This window comes from Zophobas morio, unplaced genomic scaffold (genome assembly GCF_036711695.1).
Source record: "Zophobas morio isolate AGI-343-1 ecotype UQ-CSIRO unplaced genomic scaffold, CSIRO_AGI_Zmor_V1 ptg000011l, whole genome shotgun sequence".
Taxonomy (NCBI): Eukaryota; Metazoa; Arthropoda; class Insecta; order Coleoptera; family Tenebrionidae; genus Zophobas; species Zophobas morio.
In genome coordinates, this window is record NW_026972116.1 from 10,081,194 (window position 1) to 10,106,334 (window position 25,141).

General features: G+C 32.6%; 2 protein-coding genes across 3 annotated transcripts in view; one reads left to right on the forward strand and one right to left on the reverse strand.

The window, feature by feature from the left end:
* Positions 1-25,141, reverse strand: part of LOC135126892 (ecdysone-induced protein 74EF) — a 380,527-nt gene that overhangs the window by 214,741 nt on the left and 140,645 nt on the right. The gene's annotated exons all lie outside the window — the stretch shown is intronic.
* LOC135126894 (U7 snRNA-associated Sm-like protein LSm11) lies at positions 1,200-23,525 on the forward strand. The gene is made up of 4 exons (XM_064053106.1): positions 1,200-1,497; positions 15,913-16,028; positions 23,093-23,231; positions 23,297-23,525. The coding sequence occupies exons 1-4, from the start codon at positions 1,224-1,226 to the stop codon at positions 23,464-23,466; spliced, it is 699 nt and encodes a 232-aa protein (XP_063909176.1). The 5' UTR covers positions 1,200-1,223; the 3' UTR covers positions 23,467-23,525.

Below are 25,141 nucleotides of genomic sequence, written 5' to 3' on the forward strand. Positions count from 1 at the left end.
TACGCCTCAATATGATCATGGACGTTGCAGCAAAATTTTTATTATTTCAAAAACGACCTGTTCATTTTTTATGAAATTCTTACGACATACGTTAAAATTAAAATGGTTATTTGTACGAAAAATCAGTAAATTAATCTTTAGTGAAGACTACGTTGTAATGTAGAATTGATCGGAAGGGGGACGCTCTACCTCAATACCCTTCGTCATTTTTTTTTTAATAAAAATTGGACATAAATGGGGAATTCCGAAAAACCCATCTGTTTATTTTTATCGACTACATAACAAGCAGATTTTCATAACCAAAACGTAGGTTCAATGAACGATATTATAACACCTATTCTCAGAACTAAAGGAACGTTATCATTTGTAAAAAAACCTGCGACTTATGAGAAAACATATTTATATGATTAGATATAAGAAAAAAATCACTATTTTTATTACATTTCCAAGAAGGATTTTTTCTCAGAAGTATTTAAAGATTTAGAAAAGGGAGTGATATAAAGTCGTACCATGATAAGATTAAGGCGTAATATGACAACAAATAAAATGACCAGCCCTTAAAACTTTGACAAAAATATAATCTCTGTTATTCGTAGGTACTATCAAAAGAGTGTTTTTGTTTTAATTGTTTTAATTCTTTCTCATAAAAAAGCGCTGTTTTAATAATACATTAATTAGTTAGACATTTTGTTTAACTGGTTTGGGTTAATGACCTCAAAATTTGTTAATACTTCACCATGTCGAATTTCGTAATTTTTAGTGACAATTAACAACATAAAAAAGGCAAAAACATTAAGCATAGTTTTTGCGAATAATGTTGTTTGTTGTTGTTGAATTATATTATTGCCATAGAAAATAAAAACGTACATTTTCATATACCATACGTTCAGTGCATTAGTGACAAAAAGCAATGAAAAATATAAATTTGGTATTAAGGCGCTTTATCTACCGATGTGATCCGGTGCTTTCTCATTAGTATTTATACCGGTATTTATTGATCAGTGCAAATGGATAAGAATCACAAATAATATTCTTCCTCAGACACCTTCCAGGTATAAGTCACCATAACGGTAAAAATGTTCGTGCATTTGTTGATAAGAAGAATCCATCATAGTTCAGCAGACCCATATTGGGACAAATGAACATTGGAACAGATAAACAACTCCAACCTCATTACAGTTTCCTATCTAACCGACGCCTGTCAAAACACCAGTTGTTGAAACATGGCTTCCGATGGAATGTCGAACGTTGGTAACGAAGAAGAACCTAACGATAATGATAAGTACAATCCAAAACTAGACTTTTTTAGTGAAGAATTTGATCCCTTACTAGCTCTCAAAACACCGAACTTAGTTGTACCCGTTTCGAATGCGACCACTCATGACAACCTTCAGAAGTTTAAATCGGTGGTGGAGGGTAAAAGACAAGAAAACACGAGTAAAGTAGCAGAAATTTCCACAGAAGTTTCCATAGAAAGGCGATGGTTGCCTCATCAATGTAAGTGTTACTCTGGAACTTGCATAAAACCAATCTGTGACCCACATTCCAAAAAGTTAGGTTATGTCCGTTGGGTTATTGTTAAAAATGTAATTAGAATGCGGATATTGAAACTATGTACATGCATTGTAGAGTGAGCTGCACTTATAATTCATATAGTCCATCACGAGGTCGTAACGAACTTTTGAGGTTATCTTATCCAAGGCAATAATTTTAGAAATGTGTAATTTATACAAATCAGCTGTTGTTGCAGAATTTAAAATTTAAATTATCTGCACAAGAAGAGATAATTATGTCAAAATTCTAACTGGATGTAGTGTTTATTTTTTTGACATACATAACAACATAGGAAGTTTACCCGAAGCGCAAAATCAAGAATGACATGACATGCAGTTCAAAGAAGTTGCCTCTCGACTTAGAACTCGTGTATTAGGAGCAATAAACTTTGGACAAAAAATAGAAAAAGCGAGTGAAAGCACTTCATTGTTTGTTTGGAGTTTCATGCCTATTTTAACATGACCTGAGTATTTATATAATAATAAGGAGGTGCAAATGTAAACGTGGACTCACATTTACGGAAAGACATTCGTTTTCTTTAATTTTGTTTACAAATTTTAGTAAACGTTTAGGAGTAATAAATGAGGATGTGAATATTTTTTTAGTCAACTAATTTTTATTTTATTTATTTAACTAAACACATAAAAATACAAGGTTTTAGGTTTACTCAAAGAAATACTACAATAATTGTAAAACTTTGGCTTCACGTGTTTATAATTGTTGCATGCAGAGGGCGCCAACGCGACATTGTGTTACTTCGGCGCTTTGATTTGTTAACAACGTTGTAAATATTAAATGTTGCGTTATGCGTTTATCGTGCGTAATTCTTTGACAAAACGATGCTAAAAGTTGGACAATGAAATAAATGTGCAAGACACTAATGTCTATACCGTCATGGTGTAACTAGGGCACAGACAGTATAGTCAAGCATTTGGAGTCATTGACAGTTTAAGTATTTTATATTTAGACTTTTGTTCCCGAGTAATCCCTTAGTTTATGTTGAGAGCAACGTCCTATGTCTGACAGACTTGGCACTCGCAAGCTATTTATTATTGTTTCTTACGTAATTAAACTATTTTTGATTGCATTCCTGAAGGCTGTAAAATTGAATGAATATTAAAAATTGTGATAGTTTACGCAACTCTTACATATTTTCTTTTATTTTAAATGAAAAAAAAATAGTAAAATGTGCAAACTATTTATCCCGAAATTAGTTCCGCTATGTCTTCAAAAATGAAGAAAACCTGTAAATACTATAATAATTCTAGATTCGCAGATACGTTTCCCATAATTACAATACAAGTCTATGATTTAAGTTGTTATATATCGACAACCCATGTCATGCTTTAGAGCTTCTAAAGATGCACTCACGCTTTGGTATTTGCTCATTTTTGCTTTACATATTACGTGCAAGGCATTATACTTTTAACAGGAGCAATTTGTATATCAGCGTTTAATACAGAAAATTACATAATTTGAGGTCATAACGTCCGTATGTGGTAAGACTGATGTAACATTGACCTTCCTGGTTGGTCGGTCATGGCGGGTTACTCAGTGCAGAAGTGCTGGTGTTCAGCACCCGTGAAATTGTCTACAAGCACTAACGGGTTATGGTTATTCTCTTCAATTCATACGTTTTCTACATTTGTGCAAGTTTACAGGCCGTTTGGTCCAAAAATAATATGATAAGATCTTGGCAGACGTTCTAATCTAATAAGTTGGCTGTTGGCACTAGGCGCGGAGTAATTTGTTTAATGATAACGGGAATTTAATATTTTTATTAACAGTTGAACGATTCTGGTGGTAATTGATAAGGATTTGCCGTAATTAAATGAGAAATTCTAGCTATGTTCTCGCACTCTGAAGAAATCTAAAACGCTGCTTACTCCATTTGATTAATTTGTGATACAATTAAAGTTTGTTAATTAACACGGTCCACTGGTTTGTGTAATCTTAAAATTACTTCAACTTATGATCCGAAACATCACGGCACAACAGTAAAATGAAAGTTTAATTTTTTAAATTATATTAGGAACCACAATGAGGTTTTTGGTAGTTCTTATAATTAGCGATCGAAAATGTCTTTTGAATTAACCCCCATACATATTCAGTACTTTCTATTTAAAATGTGATATTCATTGTAAACAACTGTCTCCCAATTGAAAATAAATGTTCGTATTAGACTATTGCTTCGGCTATTAACCAAATAAAAGACTCTTGTTTTGGTAAATAATTAAAAGATTCGGAAATGACAAATTTCATTTTTGCTTCCATAGTGCAAGATAAGGAACTACCAGACCGATTTGTCAAATTTAAATATGTATCGTGTACATGCTAAAACGCCAGATTTTATAAAATAACACTCCTATACTTGTGGTTTATGAATCCTTGATTGTTTACAAACTAGGTATCTAAATTTTCGCAGAAAAATCTCAATTATGTAATAACACAGGCACGTGGAGACCGATTAACTCAATTGGTGAAGCATCGTGGTAATAACGCGAATATCACAGGTTCGATCCCTTCATCGGCTAGTTTTTTTCTTAGTGTGTGACTGGTATTATTTATGTTTTTAGCTCATAGGGCTTAATATAAAATAAATAAAATTTCGCATAATCAAATATTATAATTTGTGCTTGTTTTTGTGTCAAACTGGCCATTCTGTTCCTCGTTAGCCAGTGTATATTTATTAGTTGAAGAAAAAGAAAATAATGAAAAAAGTTTTTAAACTATTTAATAATAATAAAAGTCCTACCAGTTTTTGTGGTGAAGAAAAACCTGCTAGGCCTTCTCATTCACCCGACAGTGATGTAATTAAATATTAACATTTTGAACCATGATTATCTATAATGATCTGAACGATCTAACCTTTAAGCAAGTTAGCGAAAAATAAAAAAAGTAAACAGTAATTGTATTAAAGTTTCCGTCATGTTAATCACTTTTCAACTGAATGTGTGATTAAAAAGTTAGTGGCCTATCATGTAGTAGCTAACATATGTTACTGAAGAGTGATAGTAAGAGTTCATCCAAGTGATTGTACATTTTGCACCTTATTTTAATGAAGGACTTGATTGATTATTATTCACAAATTTGTTTATCATCCAAACATTATGATGATTCGGTAAAGTTACCACCACATTTGGCGTTAACTCTTCTGTAATAAATCGATTTTCAGTAAATCTAAGAAAAAGTGAAAGAGAGGCGTCGAAAAATTCCGTTACATAACTTTCTCCCGACCATCGACTTTCTATCACTCGCAACGTGCTACCGGGAAGGTAACTTTTTTACTTCAGTGACAGGAGCTTCGAGAATTTGTGGGTTAGTAGTTATTCCACGCTTTCGCTATCTACCATCATTAGATTTTTACCTCAGTACATGGACAATTCCGTTCGAGTAATGAAAAATATCTCACGATCGCGAAAATTTCGAACCATTAACGCAATTTGAAGTTTATTGATAATGATCCGGAACAAATGGTTACTTTTCGAATCTCGTAAATTTTTCAACCATGATATTTCTGTATTGTTCTTGTACGATTATATTATATGTTTTATACCGCATGGGGTGAATAAACTATTCTAATTTTCCTTTTTTAATAGCAAAATTTTCCAATTTCTTGTTCGTTCTTTGCATTTCCCTTTATTTTGAACTTTGTTCGTCCGTGGAAGTCAAACATTTATGACAAACCCACATCCCAAAGGATTTTATTTCGGTGATTTGTGTTCTTATACGATAAGTAGAAATCAAAAGGAGGCGGCTTAATTTAAATTTGAGCTGTTGAAGTGCTAATAAAACCGCCGATAAATTTTAGTATCCTATAAGAGATTTAGCTATCACAACAAAAGTAATAATCGAAACGTACAAGGTAACAATCGTCTGCCATTCAACAAGAATATAAATTTTTAAAAATTAATAATCTAAATAAAATATTAGAAATAAAAAATTAGGATATTATCCTATGTATTTATTGTTGAAAGTGTTGTAAACTTATTGATTTTTGTTGCGACTCGTTTGTTAATAAATATATATAATTTTTCACATATGGAGTTGAAAGTTTGTGGCCTTATTTAAACCATAGGTACTTTAAGCCTTAATGTGATGCAAACACTGCAAAATGAATTCATACCTTTCGAGTTTGCAATTTTTCGTGGATGCTCATATTGCTCATTATTTTGGATTGTAAAATTTTGGTTCATAAATGCGTTAAAAAAAAATTTCTGACTTCCTTCGGGCTAACTTAATTCCCTGGATTATTATTGGAAATACAAAAAAGAACAACAAATTTTACGTTTTCTACTCGTACATGGCGCGTAGAATACGAAAAGGTAGGTTCCGTTTCCGTCTCTCGGTCGTTTGAATTTAGTGGAGTGATTTACTTTTCATTTTGGATATATTTTAAGAAGTTTGTGTAGATGATAAAACGCAATCTAAAATTTGTCTGCCCATCCCTAACAGAAATTTGATGACGTACAACTTTTCGCAGAAAAGAGAAAAAAAGTAGAGAATGAATAAATTAATTTTATTGATTTGCTCAAAAACGGTTTATCTCAGTTTAATACCTGTAATATATTTTTACATATTTTCATTAGCCTATTCTTAGGCACTACAGCTACATATTATTTTTGAAATTCCGATGTGATGTTGCCTGCTAATTTTTTTATCAAAATTTCGCAGTAACGATTATGTTTAAAATTTGTGTTACATTATATTGTGGAGAGATGAATAAAGGTATGCGCTGTGTTGTGGTATAAACAAGGTTGAATCTTCGTATACAGAGTGTTTTAAAAAAATTAAATAATATAGTGTTCAAATATCGAAATTTCAGTACACAACACCCTGTATTGTATTACTGCATCGTAGTCTATTTTTTGTTCTCTTTCTTTTTTGTTAAGTGTTTTCTATATTTAAAGTTGCGATTTTGAACTTTATTAGGCATAATAGACATATTTGAAGAATGAGAACAAAAAATAGAGTAAGAGGCAGTAATAAAGTACAAGGTGTTCTATTTGGAAAAAAAACTTAGATATGGATATTTGAAAATTGTGAAGTTTTGCGTTTTTTTTTTTATAAACACTGTATATTAAAATTTCATTATAAGTATTTGGTACCGCAACAAAGCGCATTCCTCTATTTATCCTTCCACATTATATTGTAAGACAGATTCTAAAAATAACCTTATTGTGATTTTTTTGTGAACTCTTCCATTACAGAAAATTGAAGAAAATTGGAATAACGTGGTAACGTCGCATCGGAATTTCCAAAATAAATTCTGATTGGAAAACCTAGGAAGAGGCCCATGATAATATGGGAAAGTGTATAGGATGTTCTATAAAAACAAAACGCTCTGTATAGTTCAAAGTAATTTTAGTGTATGCCACTCAAAGAATCATAGAACTTTGGTCTGTAACTTTTTTGCTATCTGTAAATAATAATGAATGAGATATTTAGGACCGCGCGCTTAGTGATTTACCTTGTATAGGGATTATAAAAGTAGCAGCGCAAAAAAGAAAGTTTGCAGAATCGAGTTTTATAATTTGTCCCAGAAACTGGCCTTTTTTAATGGATTGCTTTTTAGGGACGAACTCTAGATAATTCTTTTTTCACTTTTTGTATTGTAAAATCAATCATGTGGCTTAATTTTTTGAATAAATATTTTATGGCAAATCATCCTCGTTACTACGAGTAACAAGAACACGGCATGCCAAAATTACTTACAAGTCATCGTCAAAATCACTGCGAGTTCCGCAAGGGTCTATTTTAGGGCCAGATTTATTTTTAATATATAAAAATGATTCACCTGTGTGTCTAGTAAAATGTTTGTATGTATAAACACGATAGTTTCAGCTGAGCAAAACCTTAATGATAAAAAAACTTAAGATATTTTTTCTGGCTAAAGATTGGTTTATTGCGCGAATCGGTTAACCGTATATAAGAAAATTTAATAAATACATACATATGTAATATAGAACTTAGTTTATAAACCTTTGAGACTTCATAAATCACAAGGTGCATTAATTATTTTTGTATATTTTTGTTAATAAACTTCCATACAACTTAGAACCTAGATTGCTTTTGAAGAAAGTCGAATCATATCGTAAGATGAAGGCGTTTTATTCATTTGGAGAATTGCTCGATCATTCTACTGATGACTAGCTATTCATAATTTCCTTCCATAAAAGAGTAGTTGTTAATTTAATTTTTGTGTTTTTACATGACAGGTTTATTATCCTTTTTTTATTTATGTATTTTATAGTTCTCTTTTTGCAAAAGCCGTACTGTACTGGATGCGTGCTAAAGCATCCTACATCTCTTTGCACAATATACCTATTATTATTTATTTATTAACATAATAAAAAACGCAGTAAAAATTAAAATGATGTACAATTTTAAATTTCTGCTCTAGTTGACCATGACGTTTACGTCAGCCGTTTCAATTGCACCGCTAACGTACGAGTCATGACCAACTAGAGCAGTAATTTAAAAAAATCACACGGCATAGGGATTACGGCCGGTCCAATTGTTGTTTTTAAAATACAATAAAAATATTAGTTAATTTTTACATATTCAGTTTCCTTAAATTTACGAACAGAGTTCTATGATATTCTATTAGATTTTTAGTGACTGTTCTTTTTACACTAAGAAATTGGGAGGTGGTAATTGCCGTAACAATTCTATCTCCATTGTTGCGTAATATCAGCATTAATAAACGATTTATTGCTTGTTTTTAAATTGGGCGTTTTTTATCAGCATACATCCCACTCTGCATTGAGTAAAAAAAATGTTCCACAGTTATTTAGACAGAACTTATCTTGCCCTGAAGTACATTCCAAGATATCTAATTCCTTCAAAACATAAAATTTGATTTTGCGAACGTGCAAACCCAAAAAAAAAACCGTAGAGAATACCAGCCACAGTGTAAGAAAAAAAGTGACTATTTCAATTAGGGACTGATTTTAGTTATTGTTTGTCTTTTATATTGAATTGACTTAGAAATCATTTTGTTTGTATCACATGAGATTTTACCATTTTTGTACGTTTATTAACCGGGACATCCCTTGGCTGAAATTGACAATGGAAGGTGGGGATTTATCAACTATTTAGGAGTCTATTAGTTAAATTGTGGAGACTGTTCCTTGGGGAAATGTATATGGGACAAACAGGAAGAAAATTCGAAAACAGATTGTTTAGAAATCAATAAATAGGTATAATAAATTACTAAATGACCAAACAAAGATTAGCAAATCTTCTGTATTAAATTTAAATCTGTAAAGTTTCCACTTCCCATTGTTAATTTCAGCTATATAAGTGTAAATTGCTGTATCAAAACCAGTTACTCTTGTGCGTGAAGACAGTATTGTGCACCGACACATGTAGCAGTGTTCTACATTAAATTGTTTCAAACTCAGGGTTTTTGACTTTCTTCAAAATTAGCCGAAGGTTATTTAGACAGAACTTCCTGCGCTCCTGATTATATTTTAACTCCTAGAAGCTAAAAAAAAATAAAATATATATAGCATACCAGCCACAGTGTAAGAAAAATAAAATTTAAATAGCATTAATCATGCAAAGCTTATTCTCGGGAAGTCATAAATTAAAAAAGTACCTATGTTTTAAAATTAAATCAATTCAATATAATCGATTTCATAATGTTTTTTAATTGATTTTAGCTGACTGAATTTTGACCACGTATTTTTGGCTTTATCCCAGAGTGGGTTGGCGCGAAACTCGGCTTAAATCGTCAATAATGTAAGCATTCGTGTGGACAGTTTGCTTAACGAACGGTGACCGTTAACCGAATCTTTTTTCTCTTGGGCGTAGTATAAGCCACCCTTTAAAAATGCGAACTCTCTTAACAACACGTCAACAATAACATCAGCAGTCATTCCTAATCACTTGGTGGAACCGACGACAAGTCCATAATGGCCAATAAATAATCGTCTCGCGCGATGTACACGAAGAAAGTTGCTGAGTAATTAAACTGGCAAAGTCACATGCTGTGTGACGTAACGAGAAAGGAGCGATTGGCCGCGGCGGTCCACAGAACTCCAGGAAAAAGTACCGACGTGATTGATGACTTCATCGAGTAGCTCTCTGCGGCGACTCCGTGCTACACCATGCTCTGGCATCGCACACCGCGTACGCGAACTTACACTGGGTTCATTCACCTCGGACACTCGATGTTGCTGTTTTATGTTTGTTGGTGCTGGTGTGCAGGAGATGGCCTTAAGTAATTATGTTACACCATCGTCGCTTTTTTTTGTTGTTTGTGGCTCTATTTTGGCGCGATTAAAGGAAAAAACCGCGACGGAAAAAAGATGGAACGAAAGTTGAGTGTACGCGCTCGTTCATTCATGCCGGGAGTAAAACCAAATAGCAAATATTTATAACACGTTCGGAAGATTAATTAACAGGTTGGAGAGGACGAAGTAACGGTCGGGAACGTAGTTCTCGCGATTTACATAACGTTTGTTTTTGAGTCTATAATAAAGTACGAATAGATACGTTTTGTTGCTTATCTAGGAGCGTAGAACTTATTTGATAATGCTACATTTACTACTAAATTTAGGACGAATGTGACCTGTACGATGGAAATATCTATATTATGATGATTTTTTCTTTCAGTGGGTGTTTTAAATTTAGTGTAGGATTTAATTTACTAGATTTTTGCCCGGGCGTATTTCAGTAGAACGAAATCGACGCATTTTTTGCAATTCTGCTGCATCTGCCAATTAATTTTTACTCTTTACTTTTACTATTTGTGGCAAACCCGAGTGTAATCTAAGGAAATATACTCATATTATAATCCGTCGAGCGGCTACTTTCATATTTTCTCGACGTTTCGTGATCCCTAGAGAATGAAAAATAGATCTGCCCTTTCCATCTGTCCGTCGGCGTCTATGTCGATATTTATTAGACAGATAATGTCAGAAAATACGGGGCTGATGGTAAAACGCTAACCGAAGTTTGTCTCATCATCCCCACCAATAATGCGATGACGTCACATCAAAATTTTGCATAGCAAATGTTATTTAAATTTTATAAAATAACATATTCCTACACTTGTTATGCTTTAACAAGACATTAAATTGTTTAAAAATTTTACAAATTTCTTAGGAGAAATACTTATTTGCATCATTCACTATAAAATAATATTCAGTTATTTCGACTGAAGATGGTCTTTTCAAGCCTAGCTGTAGATTGTAGCGACGTATTTAATGTTAGCAATCTGTATAATTCTCTGAATTACAGATCACTTCATTTTGTTTGTACAGTTTTGATCTTATAGGAAGATATGAAAGCATGTTTCGAATGGATATTTTTAAAGAAGTAACATAATTGTATGTTATATATTATATAACTTGTTGCGATTTGTGCTGTTTTCTTACGATAATGATTACATATTTCCAACGACACTTTTACAAATGACTGACAGAATTCTGAATCTTAGAATCAAAGAGAGCGTAATTTCAGAGTTCAATCCAAAATTACTGGCTTTCTATTGTGTTCTAGTTACAGTGTTTTTCTACATGAATGCTTCGATTAGTTTTGTGTGGCTGGTACATCGTAAGATCTTATTTTTCGATTCATTTAGTCAATGAAAGTGGTTTTAATTGTCGTAGTAAATCAAGTTGAAAAGTCCAGCTGTATAACACTAATAATGCGGTAATTCTAAAAAAAAATCGTTTTCTTGGGAATTTTTAATGAAAAATTGATTAGTTAACCTACAAAAGTAAAGTAAAACGTGCGCGTTAACAATGTAATAGTTTAATTGTTATGAAATAATTTGTAGACATTAATAGTAAGTTAATTCTTTGTTTTCTCTTCTTGGTTCTCGAGCGTAAGCTGGATAATCGAAACTACTAAACTGATTGTTGTACAGGTGGCTCAAAAAAAATGTACTAAGTAAAGCAATTTATTCTATTGATCAGACATCAAGTATGTCTCATCCCATTTTCCTGAAAATTTAGAGATCCGCACATATATATTTAACTTATTAAAAAATTAAATTCCTAGTATCAAATTTTATAATTTTTCAAAGAAACAGGATTTGTTTTAATTAAGTAACTAACCATAGACCAATTTTTACTTCCCGAGTGTAATCTAAGGAAATATTGTAATAGGGTCCATCCGACTTTCATGTTTTCGGGACGTTTTTCCGTTTCCGTCTGTCTGTCTGTCTGTTCGTCTGTCTGCTGTCTGCTGTCTGCACGCCGTTTCTGTCGTTTTTTAATAGATAGGCAATTTGCGAAACTACGGAATTGATTGTTGGAAAATTTTATATGTGTTGTCACCCACACTGTAATGACGTCACTTTAAAATTTTGTTGAGTAAACACCGTTTCAATTTTATAAAATACGCTCCTGTATTTGTGCTTTATGAATCCACCTTGTTTTTGTTAATTGGGCGCTCTGATTTGCAGAAGAAAGGTCTCCAGTGGGGTTTATAATTTTTAATTCCCGAACGTTAGCGAACGAAGTATCGTAATCGAGTACGTCGACCGACTCTACTACGTCTTCTCAACCATTCATGACTCCAAGAGTATGAAGAAATAGGTGTCTCGTTTCCGTCCGTCCGGCTGTCTGTCTGCCTGTCTGTCTGCCTGTCTGCCTGCCTGCCTGTCTGCCTGCCTATCTGTCTGTCTGTCTGTCTGCCGTTTGCCAGGATTTTTTACTTTCCGAACGTAAGCTAAGAAATCGAGTCCATGGGGCGACTTGGCAAATTCATGTGTTTTCGGCGGTTCATGACCCCTGCAGTACAAAAAAATTGATCTCCCGTTTCCGTCTGTCTGTCAGTCCGTCCGTTTGTTCGTCTGTCGTCTGTCTGTCTGTCGTCTGTCTGTCGTCTGTCTGTCGTCTGTCTGTCTGTGTCGATTTTTATTAGACAAATAATCTCCGAAACTACTGGACCGGTTGTTGTCAAATTTTCTATGTATATTAGAAATATGTATCATGTAGATGGTTAAATGCTACCCAAAATTTGGATAATTATATCCCCCCAACAATTTGATGACATCATCTCCAAAATTTACAATATTAAATTTGTTTTTGGTTTTATAAATTTAGATGCTCCGGTACTCGTGGTGTATGAATCCGTGTCGAGTTTTTCACCCTAGACATCCAGACTTTTCGAAAAAAATCAAAATTGTATGAACATTTGGAATTAAACTTTGAAGCTGCAAAATATAATACTCTGAAATCTTGCCAACTTTTTAAAATTATCGTAATTATGCTAAATCGTTAATCAAAATTGATTCGTTTATCCCCTTACATATCTTTATTTTAACTTATAAGGGTTTTAAAAAATAAAATTTTCAAACTCAAATCTTGAAATTTTTTAAAATCTGGATTTATTGTATCATAAACTTCAGGGGCGAGGGAAGTTTTGTCGAAATAACCTTCGACCAATTATTTTTTAAATATTAGTATTATACTGCGCGTGTCGGAATTGACATGCGTGTCCTTGCTGGAATGTTGATAGGAACATTTTCCAATGAGAAAACTTACTAGAAACAAGTCACAGCCGTGCGCTTTATCAATGCATTCTTGTTTTTGAAACAATTGTGAATCGAATAACCGATCGGTGGAGAAGTGTATTTCCGTAACATAATGCGTTTGAATCAAACGCAGTGGCGGAAAATGGGTGATTAAAATATGATAAGCTACATTAATGGACTCAGAAAAACAAGCTGTACAAGTGTTTCTTTCTTACTTGGGATGTGTATTATTCCTAATATTTTTCTAAACAACTGGATAGTTTTTATATTTTTACCTCTTTATAGGTCCTCTTCTATGAAGAACTTAGAATTTCTTGGTTATTATTTTGTGGGTTTTTTTTGGTTTTTTTACTTTGTAAAAATATGAAAATAATAAAAAAAAATGCATAATTATTTTGAAAAAGTTCTCATACACATTCACACACAATTACATAACGGAGTTTTAAATCACTAATGTCCAGGAATTGGTTTAACGCATTTTTGACTTAAAAGTAATCCCACAAAATAATAGTGTTGGATCCGTGTCTTCCAATCTGTTCGGGAAAAAATCCTAATAGTGCCAAATATCAACGCATAATGAGGCGGCGCACCATCTTATTGCAAACACATTGTGTATCACATATCTGGATTTTCATCACTTTTCAACTGTTGTCACTCAGATTGTGGTTAACAAAGAGATTCGATTATATACTGTCCTCTACAATTACGGATTATATTTATTTATTCGCAATATTTTGTCAATCGTGTTTTTTATAATGCAAGCTGGCCGTTACTTACATGCGGATTTTCTTTTCTGTCAGTGATACATCCAGTTGTACCTGTTCTTGTACTGCGGGATATCCAGTACGCGAATAACTCTGTATTTTCGCTTTATTTAACTCACTCGTGATTTTATGTACAGTTGAATGGTATGTATATGTAGCATTAAATAATTCGCACACGTTGTTGTCAATATCACAATCAATAAATTTCTGTGTGCTCTTTCTTAGAGACATCGAAAAATGGCGCTAAAGACTTTTTTAACTCAAATAAATAACTTATTTGGTAAATTTTGACGGTTATATTATTTTTTGATTTGTGTAAATTTTTTGTCAAATTAATTAATCACGCTGTCGTGGCGTTTTTGTTGAATTTAATGTTTGAATTTTGTTTCGTACTTTTAGCAAACTTTAAGGACCTACTATAATGGCATAATAATGACAAGCAACAGAGTTTTACTTTTTTAACTTCTCTGAACGTAATAAAACGAGCCGTTCTAATAAATATAGAGATTTCAAAAGACGTTTGCTATTAAAATGATTAATGTTCATGAGATTCAGATTGCTATTCTAAAGCAATATTACGGTGAAGTTACATTTTAAGTCCCTTTTTCATGAATTATGACTTTTTATTCTTGGGAGTGAAATTAAAATGTAAGAAGAAAATGATGCCCATAGAATAGAGCTTTTCTTTCTTGGATGCTTTAAACTTAAATTAATGTAGGTAAATAAAAAGCGGAGAGCGCAGCTTTACTTGCCGCTGGAGCAGAGCATCTGCAATTTAAACCCATTTTTTAGCAAAAATTAAATTTTAAAGTTGTGGTTCATCATTAACCGTTAACCAAATTCAACAAATCAAATTTTTGGGACTAAGAGACGGGTTATTCGTGTCTACCGATTTTATTTGATTTTTTTTTTCTTGATTAAGGAAATTTGTATTTTCGCCTCTCGGTAAAGAAATAGAGTACTTTCGTTACTGAAACGAAATTAAATGCGTATTTTTCGTTGTAAGTGAATTTAATGTATAATATGTATAATATAAAAATAATCAATAAAAAATACTTTTATTTCGATAGTTTTGTAAATTATAGCGTTGAAAGTCGTAAAAGATTTCGGCATGGTAAATTTTATTTAAGTAGACACAAGAATTACTAACAAATTGTTAATACAAGTTCGCTATATTTTGGAGCCTGTTTTGAAAAATTACTGTACTGGTATGTATGATGGGAAAATTAAATTGTGTATTCAAGAATAAAATCCAAAAAAAGTTGCTTTTCCGTCCTTATTTTTAGTAATAATGAACACAACTCGACGGAAAATAGAGTTCTTAAAATTGCTGTAATTTCTTCAGAATTTTTGAACGTATGGTTTTCAAGATTAATGTTACATTTCGTTTTAAACATTTCAAATTCAGAAGTATTTTTTTAAATTAAAGTTAATAATCGTTAATATCCGACGCTTGAAAGGGCATAAGGAATCTATTGCATCTTTCAAAAGTTGTGTAACTCTGTATCACCAAAGTAAATAAAAATATAAAAGGTTGTATATGTCGTCTAAGAAGGTATTTGCGTTTTCCAATTTTTAACTCGTGTTATGAACACACCTTGTGCAAATGTTTCTCTCGAAAATTACTCACCATTATTGCAAGCAAACAAAATTTGTTTTTATAATTGTCCAAGCGTACATTAATTTTGGCAACATTAAAAGGAAATTTGAGAAACTAGTTCTATTTTTATACTTGCAGTAAGATCATTTTAATTTAAAAAAGGTGTGTACGTTTTTATATCCAGAGTTAAAACTTCGCTTTTGATAAATGGCTCATGGTCAACAACTTTTTTATTTTAATAAAAATATAGTGATCATTCTTTGGTCCAGGTGGAGTCTTTTTTATACAACATTTGCCGAAAGAGTGGTTTATCGTCGAGAACGTATTATCTAACTACACTGTGAGTTCAAAATAAAATCTAATTTTAAGTTGCATCTTATCTCTGCGTTAACCTGCAAAAAGTACTGAGAAGCCTTGACATTTATGCGTATATTAGATAAGAAGATCATATTTCTGTCTCGTACAGACACTAGGTTACATTGTTTCTGTTTTTATTGCAGTACCCATACAAGTGAAAAGAAAAACAATTTCCAAAAATGTACTTTCGAAAATGGAAACTGTAGTAGGTCCATTACAGCTCCTCAAGACTTGTAAGGACAATCAACATAGAATCAAGGTAAATAATTTAGAATATGTAATTTTTCATGCTAAATTTATTATTCAGTGCTATAATTTATCACTACTGCAATACATTAATTATTAATTTATTCACAATAAATGGTAATTGCAACTATGAATATGTAGGTAGGCTCGATTTTATTTATACTTCAACTTGCGAACGAGACAACGGAAGGAAATCCAAAATTCTGTCGTTTTAAACACGATATTGTTCTCTCTCAAGGCAACCCAGTCTCCGTGTAAGGTTTATTTATTTTACGTATTCTCGTTGAGTTTGTTGCCAAAATGCAAGCGTAAAAGTTCAAAATGATGTGGGTGTGTCAATGTTGTTGCAATTTTTAAAAGTTAATTTTTGGTTGTTGTGAATTCACCTTAACTGTCGTGAGTCGGATGCTACGGTTAATATTATTATGAAAACTTATTACTACTGTTGAAAATGAGTCCATTCCCTTTCCTATAGCCTGTTGTGTGATCAAATTTTAATTAAACACTACGGGTTCTGCACAGACTTCACATAATTAAATTTCTACTAAGGAATAATTAATGTGTATTAGAGACTACATTAATTCGAAGAGCGTACATTACTTCTCATATCATCTTACACAAATTTCCAAATCGTAACTTCCGAATCAACCGGTAATGACCTCAACCTCCAAAATTCTTGTCACAAGAATGAATCGCCTTAAATTTCCATAATTCAAATTAAACGAGTGGATCCAATTATGATTTCTAATTTGCGGCAAAACCGCAGTCGTCCCGGCCATTTAATTAGAAAGGATAACATAACACGGAATAAATTACAATGAACAAGTTATGTTGAATTGAATTTGGCCATGGCGTTGACCATGGTAGTCAACCGACCAGTAGTGCGACATTCCACCGTTACAAACGCACTCTCGTCGTCACTTTATCTGGCCACCTATCTCGTTTACTTGCAAGAAAATCTACTAACCTTCTGCCATGGTTTTCCTTGTTGAGCAATAGTAATGATATACAAGAGGCCATCTATGATTTTTATTGGCAGTTGTTGCCATTGACGTGGCTCTATTTGGTCATAGCTGTAATAATGCACACTTCACTCGCTACCGGAGTAGCGACAGTGTAAGGCGACGAAAAAACAATTCTGTTTGTTTTTGCATTTTTATTTTCTTTATCTTCAGGGACAGTCGAGTGACTTGTTCAGAATGGGATGCTACAAATATAAGTTCTTTAATGTCATACACGCAAAGAGCAAGGTTTTGTAACGCAGACTGTTTTACCCAATAGCCGAGGGTTAGCGGAACACGTGACTCATTACGTAGATAGAGTGCTAGAGCTCTATTGGTTTCAGATGGCATAGTTTTTAAATTGTCAACGTTTTACGATCTACGCTTTAATTAAAGTTGATGTGTTGTAGCAAGGTTTACACTAAAAGTGTAATGGGGAAGGCATTGTATATTAACAGATGTCAATTTGTATGCGTTGTGTGGCTACTAGTAAAGTTGGCAAGATAAAATTGAGTTAATTACGGCGACACATGGTATAAATATATAAAATTATTTCAATAAAAACTTAATATTTGTCAAATTCACAACTTTTTTTTCAAATTTTTAGTTCTAAAACGTGAGTTATAGACGACACTTTTGTAAAACGGAGCAACCATTTTTTTGGAATTTATAATTGCTCTTTAATTGCAAGCTTTTTTTTCGTACTAATTGTTATTATCATAGGTGTTATAAATAACTGCATTTACTGCACAGTTTCGTTATTTTTGACAAAACACTTTTTACTGTCTGCTATGACGTCCAGTTTTATTAAAGCTATTAAGATGAAAACTGCATATGAACGTGACTTGGGCCAAAACTACTATTTATCATGTTGAACAGTAATTAAATGTGACCTTAAGACATAAAACTTTTAAAATTTGGAAGGTTTTCAACTATAGTTTGAAAAATGCAAATGTCCAAGTTATTTCGTCACTATTCTTTTTGCGTCAAATGAAAATGTCTTGTTATTCTAATTTTTATTTTAATTTAAGGAAACGGTTTATTTTATTTAAAAAAATATGATGCTAGAAAAAATACGCATTTAGAGTTATTTATTGCCAGATTTTAAAGGGAAAACAACAATATCGTTTTTTTTTGTTGTCATTTCATGGAGAATAAATATAATGCAGTTTTTATATGTAAAAATAATAACAAAAAACCGACAAAAACAGTGTATAACAAATACAAGCTTCCTTCCCAACTAATTAGAATCCTCAAATATTTGCTTTGGATACGCTGTGAAGTGTATATTTTTAATTTGTTATTTGTATTTAAAAGATTACGAAAATGTTCGTTAATTTTGTAGTATTGCGGAGATATGTAGGTACATAGAAAATACTTTTTTTTTTATCAACTACCCTACACCAGACTATTGAAACGAACTGAAATATTTGGTGGTTGTGATCGATATAGAAGATTAATATTAGAATAAAATCTCTTAAGAATTCTCTAAAAGGAAGACCTGTCTAAAATAAACCAAATAACAAAAATCCTGTGTTTTAAATCTTTTCCTCAACGTTTCATGACTCCTAGTGCACGAAAAAGTAGCTTCCTCGTTTCTATCTGCCTGTCTGTCTGTCTGCCTGTGTGTTGTCTGTGTCAATTTTTATTGAAGAGATAATCTTATAAATTACCGGACGAATTTATTTAACAAATAATTCATCTGGTTTGTTTTTGTTTATTGTTTCCACCTTACTGGTTTCTGTTTTGATCTAAAATGGTTTTTTATTTAATTTTTTCATGTAAGGATTATCGTGTAGATATTTTTCATTAGTAAATTAGACGTCCAAATTTTGTCAAATAGCATACCGCTACACTTGTGATTTATGAATCCGTGTTCAGTTTGTACCACCCAGATTTTTGGAAAAAAAATGTATAGCGACATTTTACTATTTAACTTTGGGAACGAAAAATTAAATGGAAATTTCGCAGAATTTTTAAGGTTGCCGTAATCATGGTAAATCGTTACTGACACTTTACCTCCCCTTTCCCCTAAATTGGTGACGCCATCGCCCGAAAGATTCTGCTAAAATGTGCATAAAATTATGAATCTATGTTCTATATTTTCGGTTTATCATTTATTTTTTACTGTATAGAAGTTATCACAAAAAAATCGCAAAATCGAATTTTATAATTGTTCAAAAAAGCGGGATTTGTTGGGTTGTATGTACTTTCGACGAATTTTTTGATGTTTATGAGTGGCAGATGCAGATTTTTAAATACTTTGTTAACAGGTAAGGAAAGAATTTAATGTCACACGAATGTTTAATGTTATATGTGATTTTCTCAGAGGGTCTCCAACACTACCAAACCGATTACTCGAATGCTAAATAAACTGCTAACTAAAATTTGTCTCTAGTGTCAAATCTTGTGGCGTTTGTTGTGCTTATTTGACGAAAAAAGTTCTGTATAAAAAGAGTGACATCTTTTTATATTTGAAATTTTTTTACAGAAAAGTATTAATAATTGGCAAATACATATAAAGGGCACTGCATAAAAGAAAAATCAAATACACAATCAGACTTTAAACCTATGCAGTCGAAATTCAAGTGAATAGGCAGCAATAAAAAACACGATCCAAGATAGCCATGTAATTTTGATGTATCTGATAGAATTTTTGGTAGTTCATTTGAAAGTTTGAATTACAATTCGAGACAGACTTTCAAAAATCCATGATTTTCTTTGATCGTGTTTTTCATTATTCTCTTGCTACATAACTGAACAAACAGTGGTGAAAAACTGCGTTACGAAATTTCCGTAAATAATAGAGATATTAATTTTTAAAGATACGTGATGAAAAATTTCACAGAAGTACTAAAAAGAAGATAACGATAAATTGTTTAAAAGAACTGCTCTTGAGGTGTGGACAGATTATTTTTAAAATTTCATAACAGGAAGTCTGTTAAAAAACGGAGATATTATGTTCCGAAAATATATTGAAAATCATATAGGCCAAAGGCTTTCTTAAAGACAGCATTTTTAGTTCAAAATGTGATACCGAATCAATAACTATGACGACTAGGATGTTGAGGTTTTATCAAAAAAATAAACTGTAAAAATAAAACACCCATTATAATACATGTTTATAATTATAATTTTTCAATTTTCTTTGTTTTTCTTCCCTATCCTTCTATTTCTCTAATTGATATGTCCTTTTCCATATTGTCTGTCTATCTTGTTTGAATCTACGTTCCCTATGTTAATAAATAAGTGTAAAATGTTGTTTTAGTTCACGAGAAGAAAGAAGCTTTTTTAACGAGCCGTGACAATAAAATAATTTCATTGAACTATGTCGTGTAATCGATTTTTCATTTTTTAAATAAAGTCTATATCATTACTTGTTAAAATATTGTAAATATTAATTTGAAACAAAAATGTTACGAAAAGTTTGTTGACAAAAAATTATTGCCTTCAAAAAGTGACATTTTTTGTCCGGTAACTCACAATTTATACGAGACATATTTTAGGACGAGGCGAAGTAAAACTGAGTCCTGAATTTCGAACCGAGTTCTGTACCATGTATCATTTTGTAAAAAGAGGGCAATCAAAAACACTTTTGTCAAACATTTTCTCAAATTGACAATTCGTAAATTTTGTCGTTTTGATCTTTGTTGCATTTGTTTTAAAAGTGGACCTTGTACACAGCTTCAACTGCGACATGCGAGTGCGGCAGCAAGGAGTGACTTTAGTTATTTATTATAATAAACGTCTAGACACTCGTTTTTTAAACACTCGCTCCGCTCTGCTTAAGTAAACTCGTGTCTAAGACGTTTACGTTTTATATTTGATCATTTTTCATCGTCTACAGGTGTTGGAGCGCTATGGGGGGTGGAAAAGCTCAGCAGTAGCTGAAAATATGTAGAAAATTTTCTATAGCTAGAATGATTCAAGGAGGAGAAATTTTCTGGAAATTCCGCAACAAAGGCAAAATGCTAATTTCTACTCCTGCATCGATGACTATTCCAGGAGTTACTGTTTCCGGAAATTAAAATTGTACAATTAATATATTTATTAATAATAATTCGTCAAACCCAGCGGTGGAATAATTCTTGTTGTTGAGTTTTTGCTTACAAATAAAATTTGCCAAAATGATTTGGACGTTTTATTGTGTCAAAAATAACTCGGTAAGAGTTGCTTATATGATCCGATAATTTTGACTATAGGAGTATATTCAAACAACTAACAGATAAGACCTCTTGGAATGCGTGTTTTGTTTTTGTTCTACACAATTTATGTCCTTTCACAATATTTTAATTTATTAAGATTACCACCTATACTTTAATTTTGTAATTTGAAAGAACGAAAAAAATTAATAATAATGAAACACTTTGTTTATTTTGAATGTGAATTATTCATACAAATTCTAAGGGACACCGAAATAGATCGAAATAATACATAAACTTGATTTTAATTTCAAATATACTCTTGTACTGTACTTAAAAGCAGAGGTTCTGAATGGAACTAGCAGGTGACAATATTCTGCCTAGTTTTCGCGCTCCAGCTGCAATTTGCCATGTCACCCATATGACCAACTAACCCATGATGCAACAAAAACCTATTTACATCACGGCCATTTTTTACAGTATGTCTCAAATTAATTTCAGCAGCAAGTAATACTTGTTTACGCTTCAACGTACAATTTCGTTTGATTTATTGCTTACTCATGGCTAAACAGAGAATAATGATCGCAAGTTGATGCGGGCTTCATTATGATATCTTTAGATGGAAGGATTGCTTTTATTTAAAACAATTACCCTACATTGCGGAATTCAATTTTACCACATGGACGTAGCCGGTATGACCTCAGTTAATCGGTGCCGAATCTGGGCCAAGTTTACACTTTCTTTAATATTCACCTAAATGCCTACCAAATTTTGCAATCGGTATTGACATTGGCACTACATTCGTAGTTTTACTCAATCGAGCCGCGTAGCAGACATTAATTAAAGAGAAATGAGTTATATAATCGTGGGATTATCGCGCCTGCATAATACACGCCCTATCAGATCTGGTAAAATTTGTTACAGATGCCGGTTCTTGGTGCTGCATAAAGGTTAATTGAAGTTCCGCGAGCTGAATTCAGAAGTGGTGCAGGTTGGTCTATTCATGGTCGGTATCCGCCAATGGGACGAAACATGTTAACAACTTCCCGTACAATGGTTATCAATCATTTTCTGTTTCAATAGTACTGCATTTTGTTGGGATGGCAGTAATGCTTTAATTTGTGTTTGCATATTTCCGTCTCGATGGGGAGCGAGACGTAAATTCGCAATCTATGGAACTTCAGCATCCTTGTTGTGGCACACCTGATGACCGCGGTGTTGGTTAGGCGTGGTAACCTTGCAGTTCGGCCTCGTAGGGACCTCGTACCAAGGTCCGCGAAAGTGCGGCTTGCTATCGCTTTGTACCTTCGGTATTAGACCATGATTTTTAGACACGCGAAATATTTTTCGCAAAGGTTGTAGATAGATTTTCGGCTAAATTACTCTACTTTTGGAAGGAAAAATTTACACAAAAAATAAGAACTACTTGACTAGAAAGTAAAAGAAGTAACGTGGGACAAAAAGACAATGGTGGTGAGAATTTGAAATTTTGTAAAATTTTATCGCTAGTTTGTCAGAGATGAGTAATCACGTTATACCATCATCTTCTTCGCTCGAGTGGTATTTTTTACCGTAGTGTAAAGCGTAACTTTGGTTCTCCTTTATGCTACGCTATTATCTCTTAAAGGAACAACGAAGAAAAACAATAACGGTTATGATTGAATAATTATACAGTTCTTTGACGCAGCAGATGTTACTACTTTACGGTGTTGACTTGCGTTTTGTAGACGATAAATGGATACTTTCTCTGTTGTACAGAAAGTGAATGTGTAATCAATTTTCTAATATCCAAGCAAAAAGTTGCTTGGCTTAGCAATACATTTACTGTGTTGCAGGCTAATTCACTTTCGCTTGATTGTACGTCTTAAAAGTTTTGTAACGGATGAGTTTCTATAATACACGTGGTATTTCATCAAAAGTTTTTATTTTTCTAGGTGTGGACTAGACATAGTCATGGCATTCGAGGGTTTTGCATAGGATATATAGCAGCTTTTGATAAACATTGGAATCTGGCTTTAGAAGATGTAGAAGAAGTTTGGACCCGACCAAAACGACGGAAAGTACCGGCATTGAGTACGTACTTGAAGACACGGCTGCAAATAAGATCTTGGGTGAATTAACTTATTTTAAATTTTCAGATAGTGCGAAGGCAGATTTAAAAATTCAACCGAAGGTCTTACCACCACCAGTTACTATAGTAAAGTCAACAAAAAAGACGGAGACTTGCTCAAGGCATGTCAGTCAGCTTTTGCTACGAGGTGAACATATAGCATATATAGTCGTAATTCCAGATGAAACAAAGAGCTGAACTGATGAAATTTATTTTATAATAATTATTTCTTAATAAAACTGTAGCATTGCTAAGTACTATTCCACCTTATGTACTTCATCCTGATCCCCAATTTTTCCGAAGTAAAAATAAATTTAAAAAGAAAGTGTCCACATACAACAATCTGTTGAAGTTTTTCCACGTAAAAGCAGGTAATTCCCGGTTAGGGTTTCAGCACACCTTGAACACGAAAGTAAATACGGGTACGTTAAACAACTCAAAAATAAACTTATCTTTATAATTTCCACGAAAAGAAATGGAGTGGCTGTTAGGGTCACCTTGCAGTAAGGCTCTGTTTGATCTTCATTTTTATATAATTTAAGTTTGACAAGAGAACTGTCTCAAATTGAATATATTTAGAACGGAACTGAACAGGTTTCCACTTGGATGATTTTCTTTATCATATATTTATTTTAAGTTTCATTCTCGATGCATTTAGAAAACAAACAAGTTTCGCAAATATTTTAGATGAATCAAAATCTACACTGTTGAATAAATATGCCCGATAGAATTTACTGAGCTTAATTTCAAATGAGGAGCGGAGTTTTTTCGCAGCCATAAAAAAGTTGTTAAATTTTTGCACAATTATTTACTTTTAAAATGCATAACTACTACTTTTGTAAATTACGGTCTGCGCATTCATGCCTGAAATATCATACAAAATGATTAAAAGCATTGTGAAATTAGGTGGCTAATTTTGCTGAATGTAAATATTTAACAGATATTTTTGTAATTATGATACATTGTGAAAGTAACAATCATGAAGCGAAAAACACTTCTTATAAAACAAACCGTGTGTTGTCCTAATTATAATTACTCAACAATATGTAACAAATTGCGCCAGCTCACTTTGCAAACTTGCAAAAAGTCCACTTAGTCATCTTCGTCGTGTATTTACCACTTACTCAAAAATGGGTTAACAAAAAAGATCTGAAACTCTGTCACAGATACGTGCTTAACGTTGCTTGCTGGACTGTAGGTAATGATAAAAAGTAGAATTAAGTGAATCTTTTCAGTACCATTACTCACCGGAGTGTTAAAATAACACAATCATTCTTGAACCATTATTGCGGCCTTGCTTTACACCAACATTAAGATGAGAGTTGATTTGTTATATTCATGGTTAATGGTGTATGAACTTTTAACGTTAAAATGGCAAACACTTATCAAAACGGTCTTTAATCAGCACATTCGTAAAAGAGATCGAACGAGTTGTATTATAATCCTCATAAAAGTGAATTATCGGACGAATTTTGCGTTACCAGATACCAGCAATCACGAGGGCAATAGCATGTCAAAATTCGAAAAAATTTGTGACGCAATGTTGACGTTTAAAATTGCAAGCCAATTAATTACACGAGGAATTTTTGACCAGCAGTATCACTAAAATACAAAAAACATGAAAATATTTTTCGTGCGATTCTTTTATCGAGCGCTTTGCTATTTTTTACGCACAGAGGTCAACGTTTGAAAATGAAAAACAATTGCCTGGTAATATATTTATATTTGGAAGGAATGATGATATGATTAATGGAGAGAAGTGTATTCGACAAAATGCTTTTTAATTGTGAACGTTAACCTTTAACCACCGAAAAGATTCGGGACAATAACGTGCTGGTTGTAGTAGAACGGCACCTCGACAAAGTTTAATCAA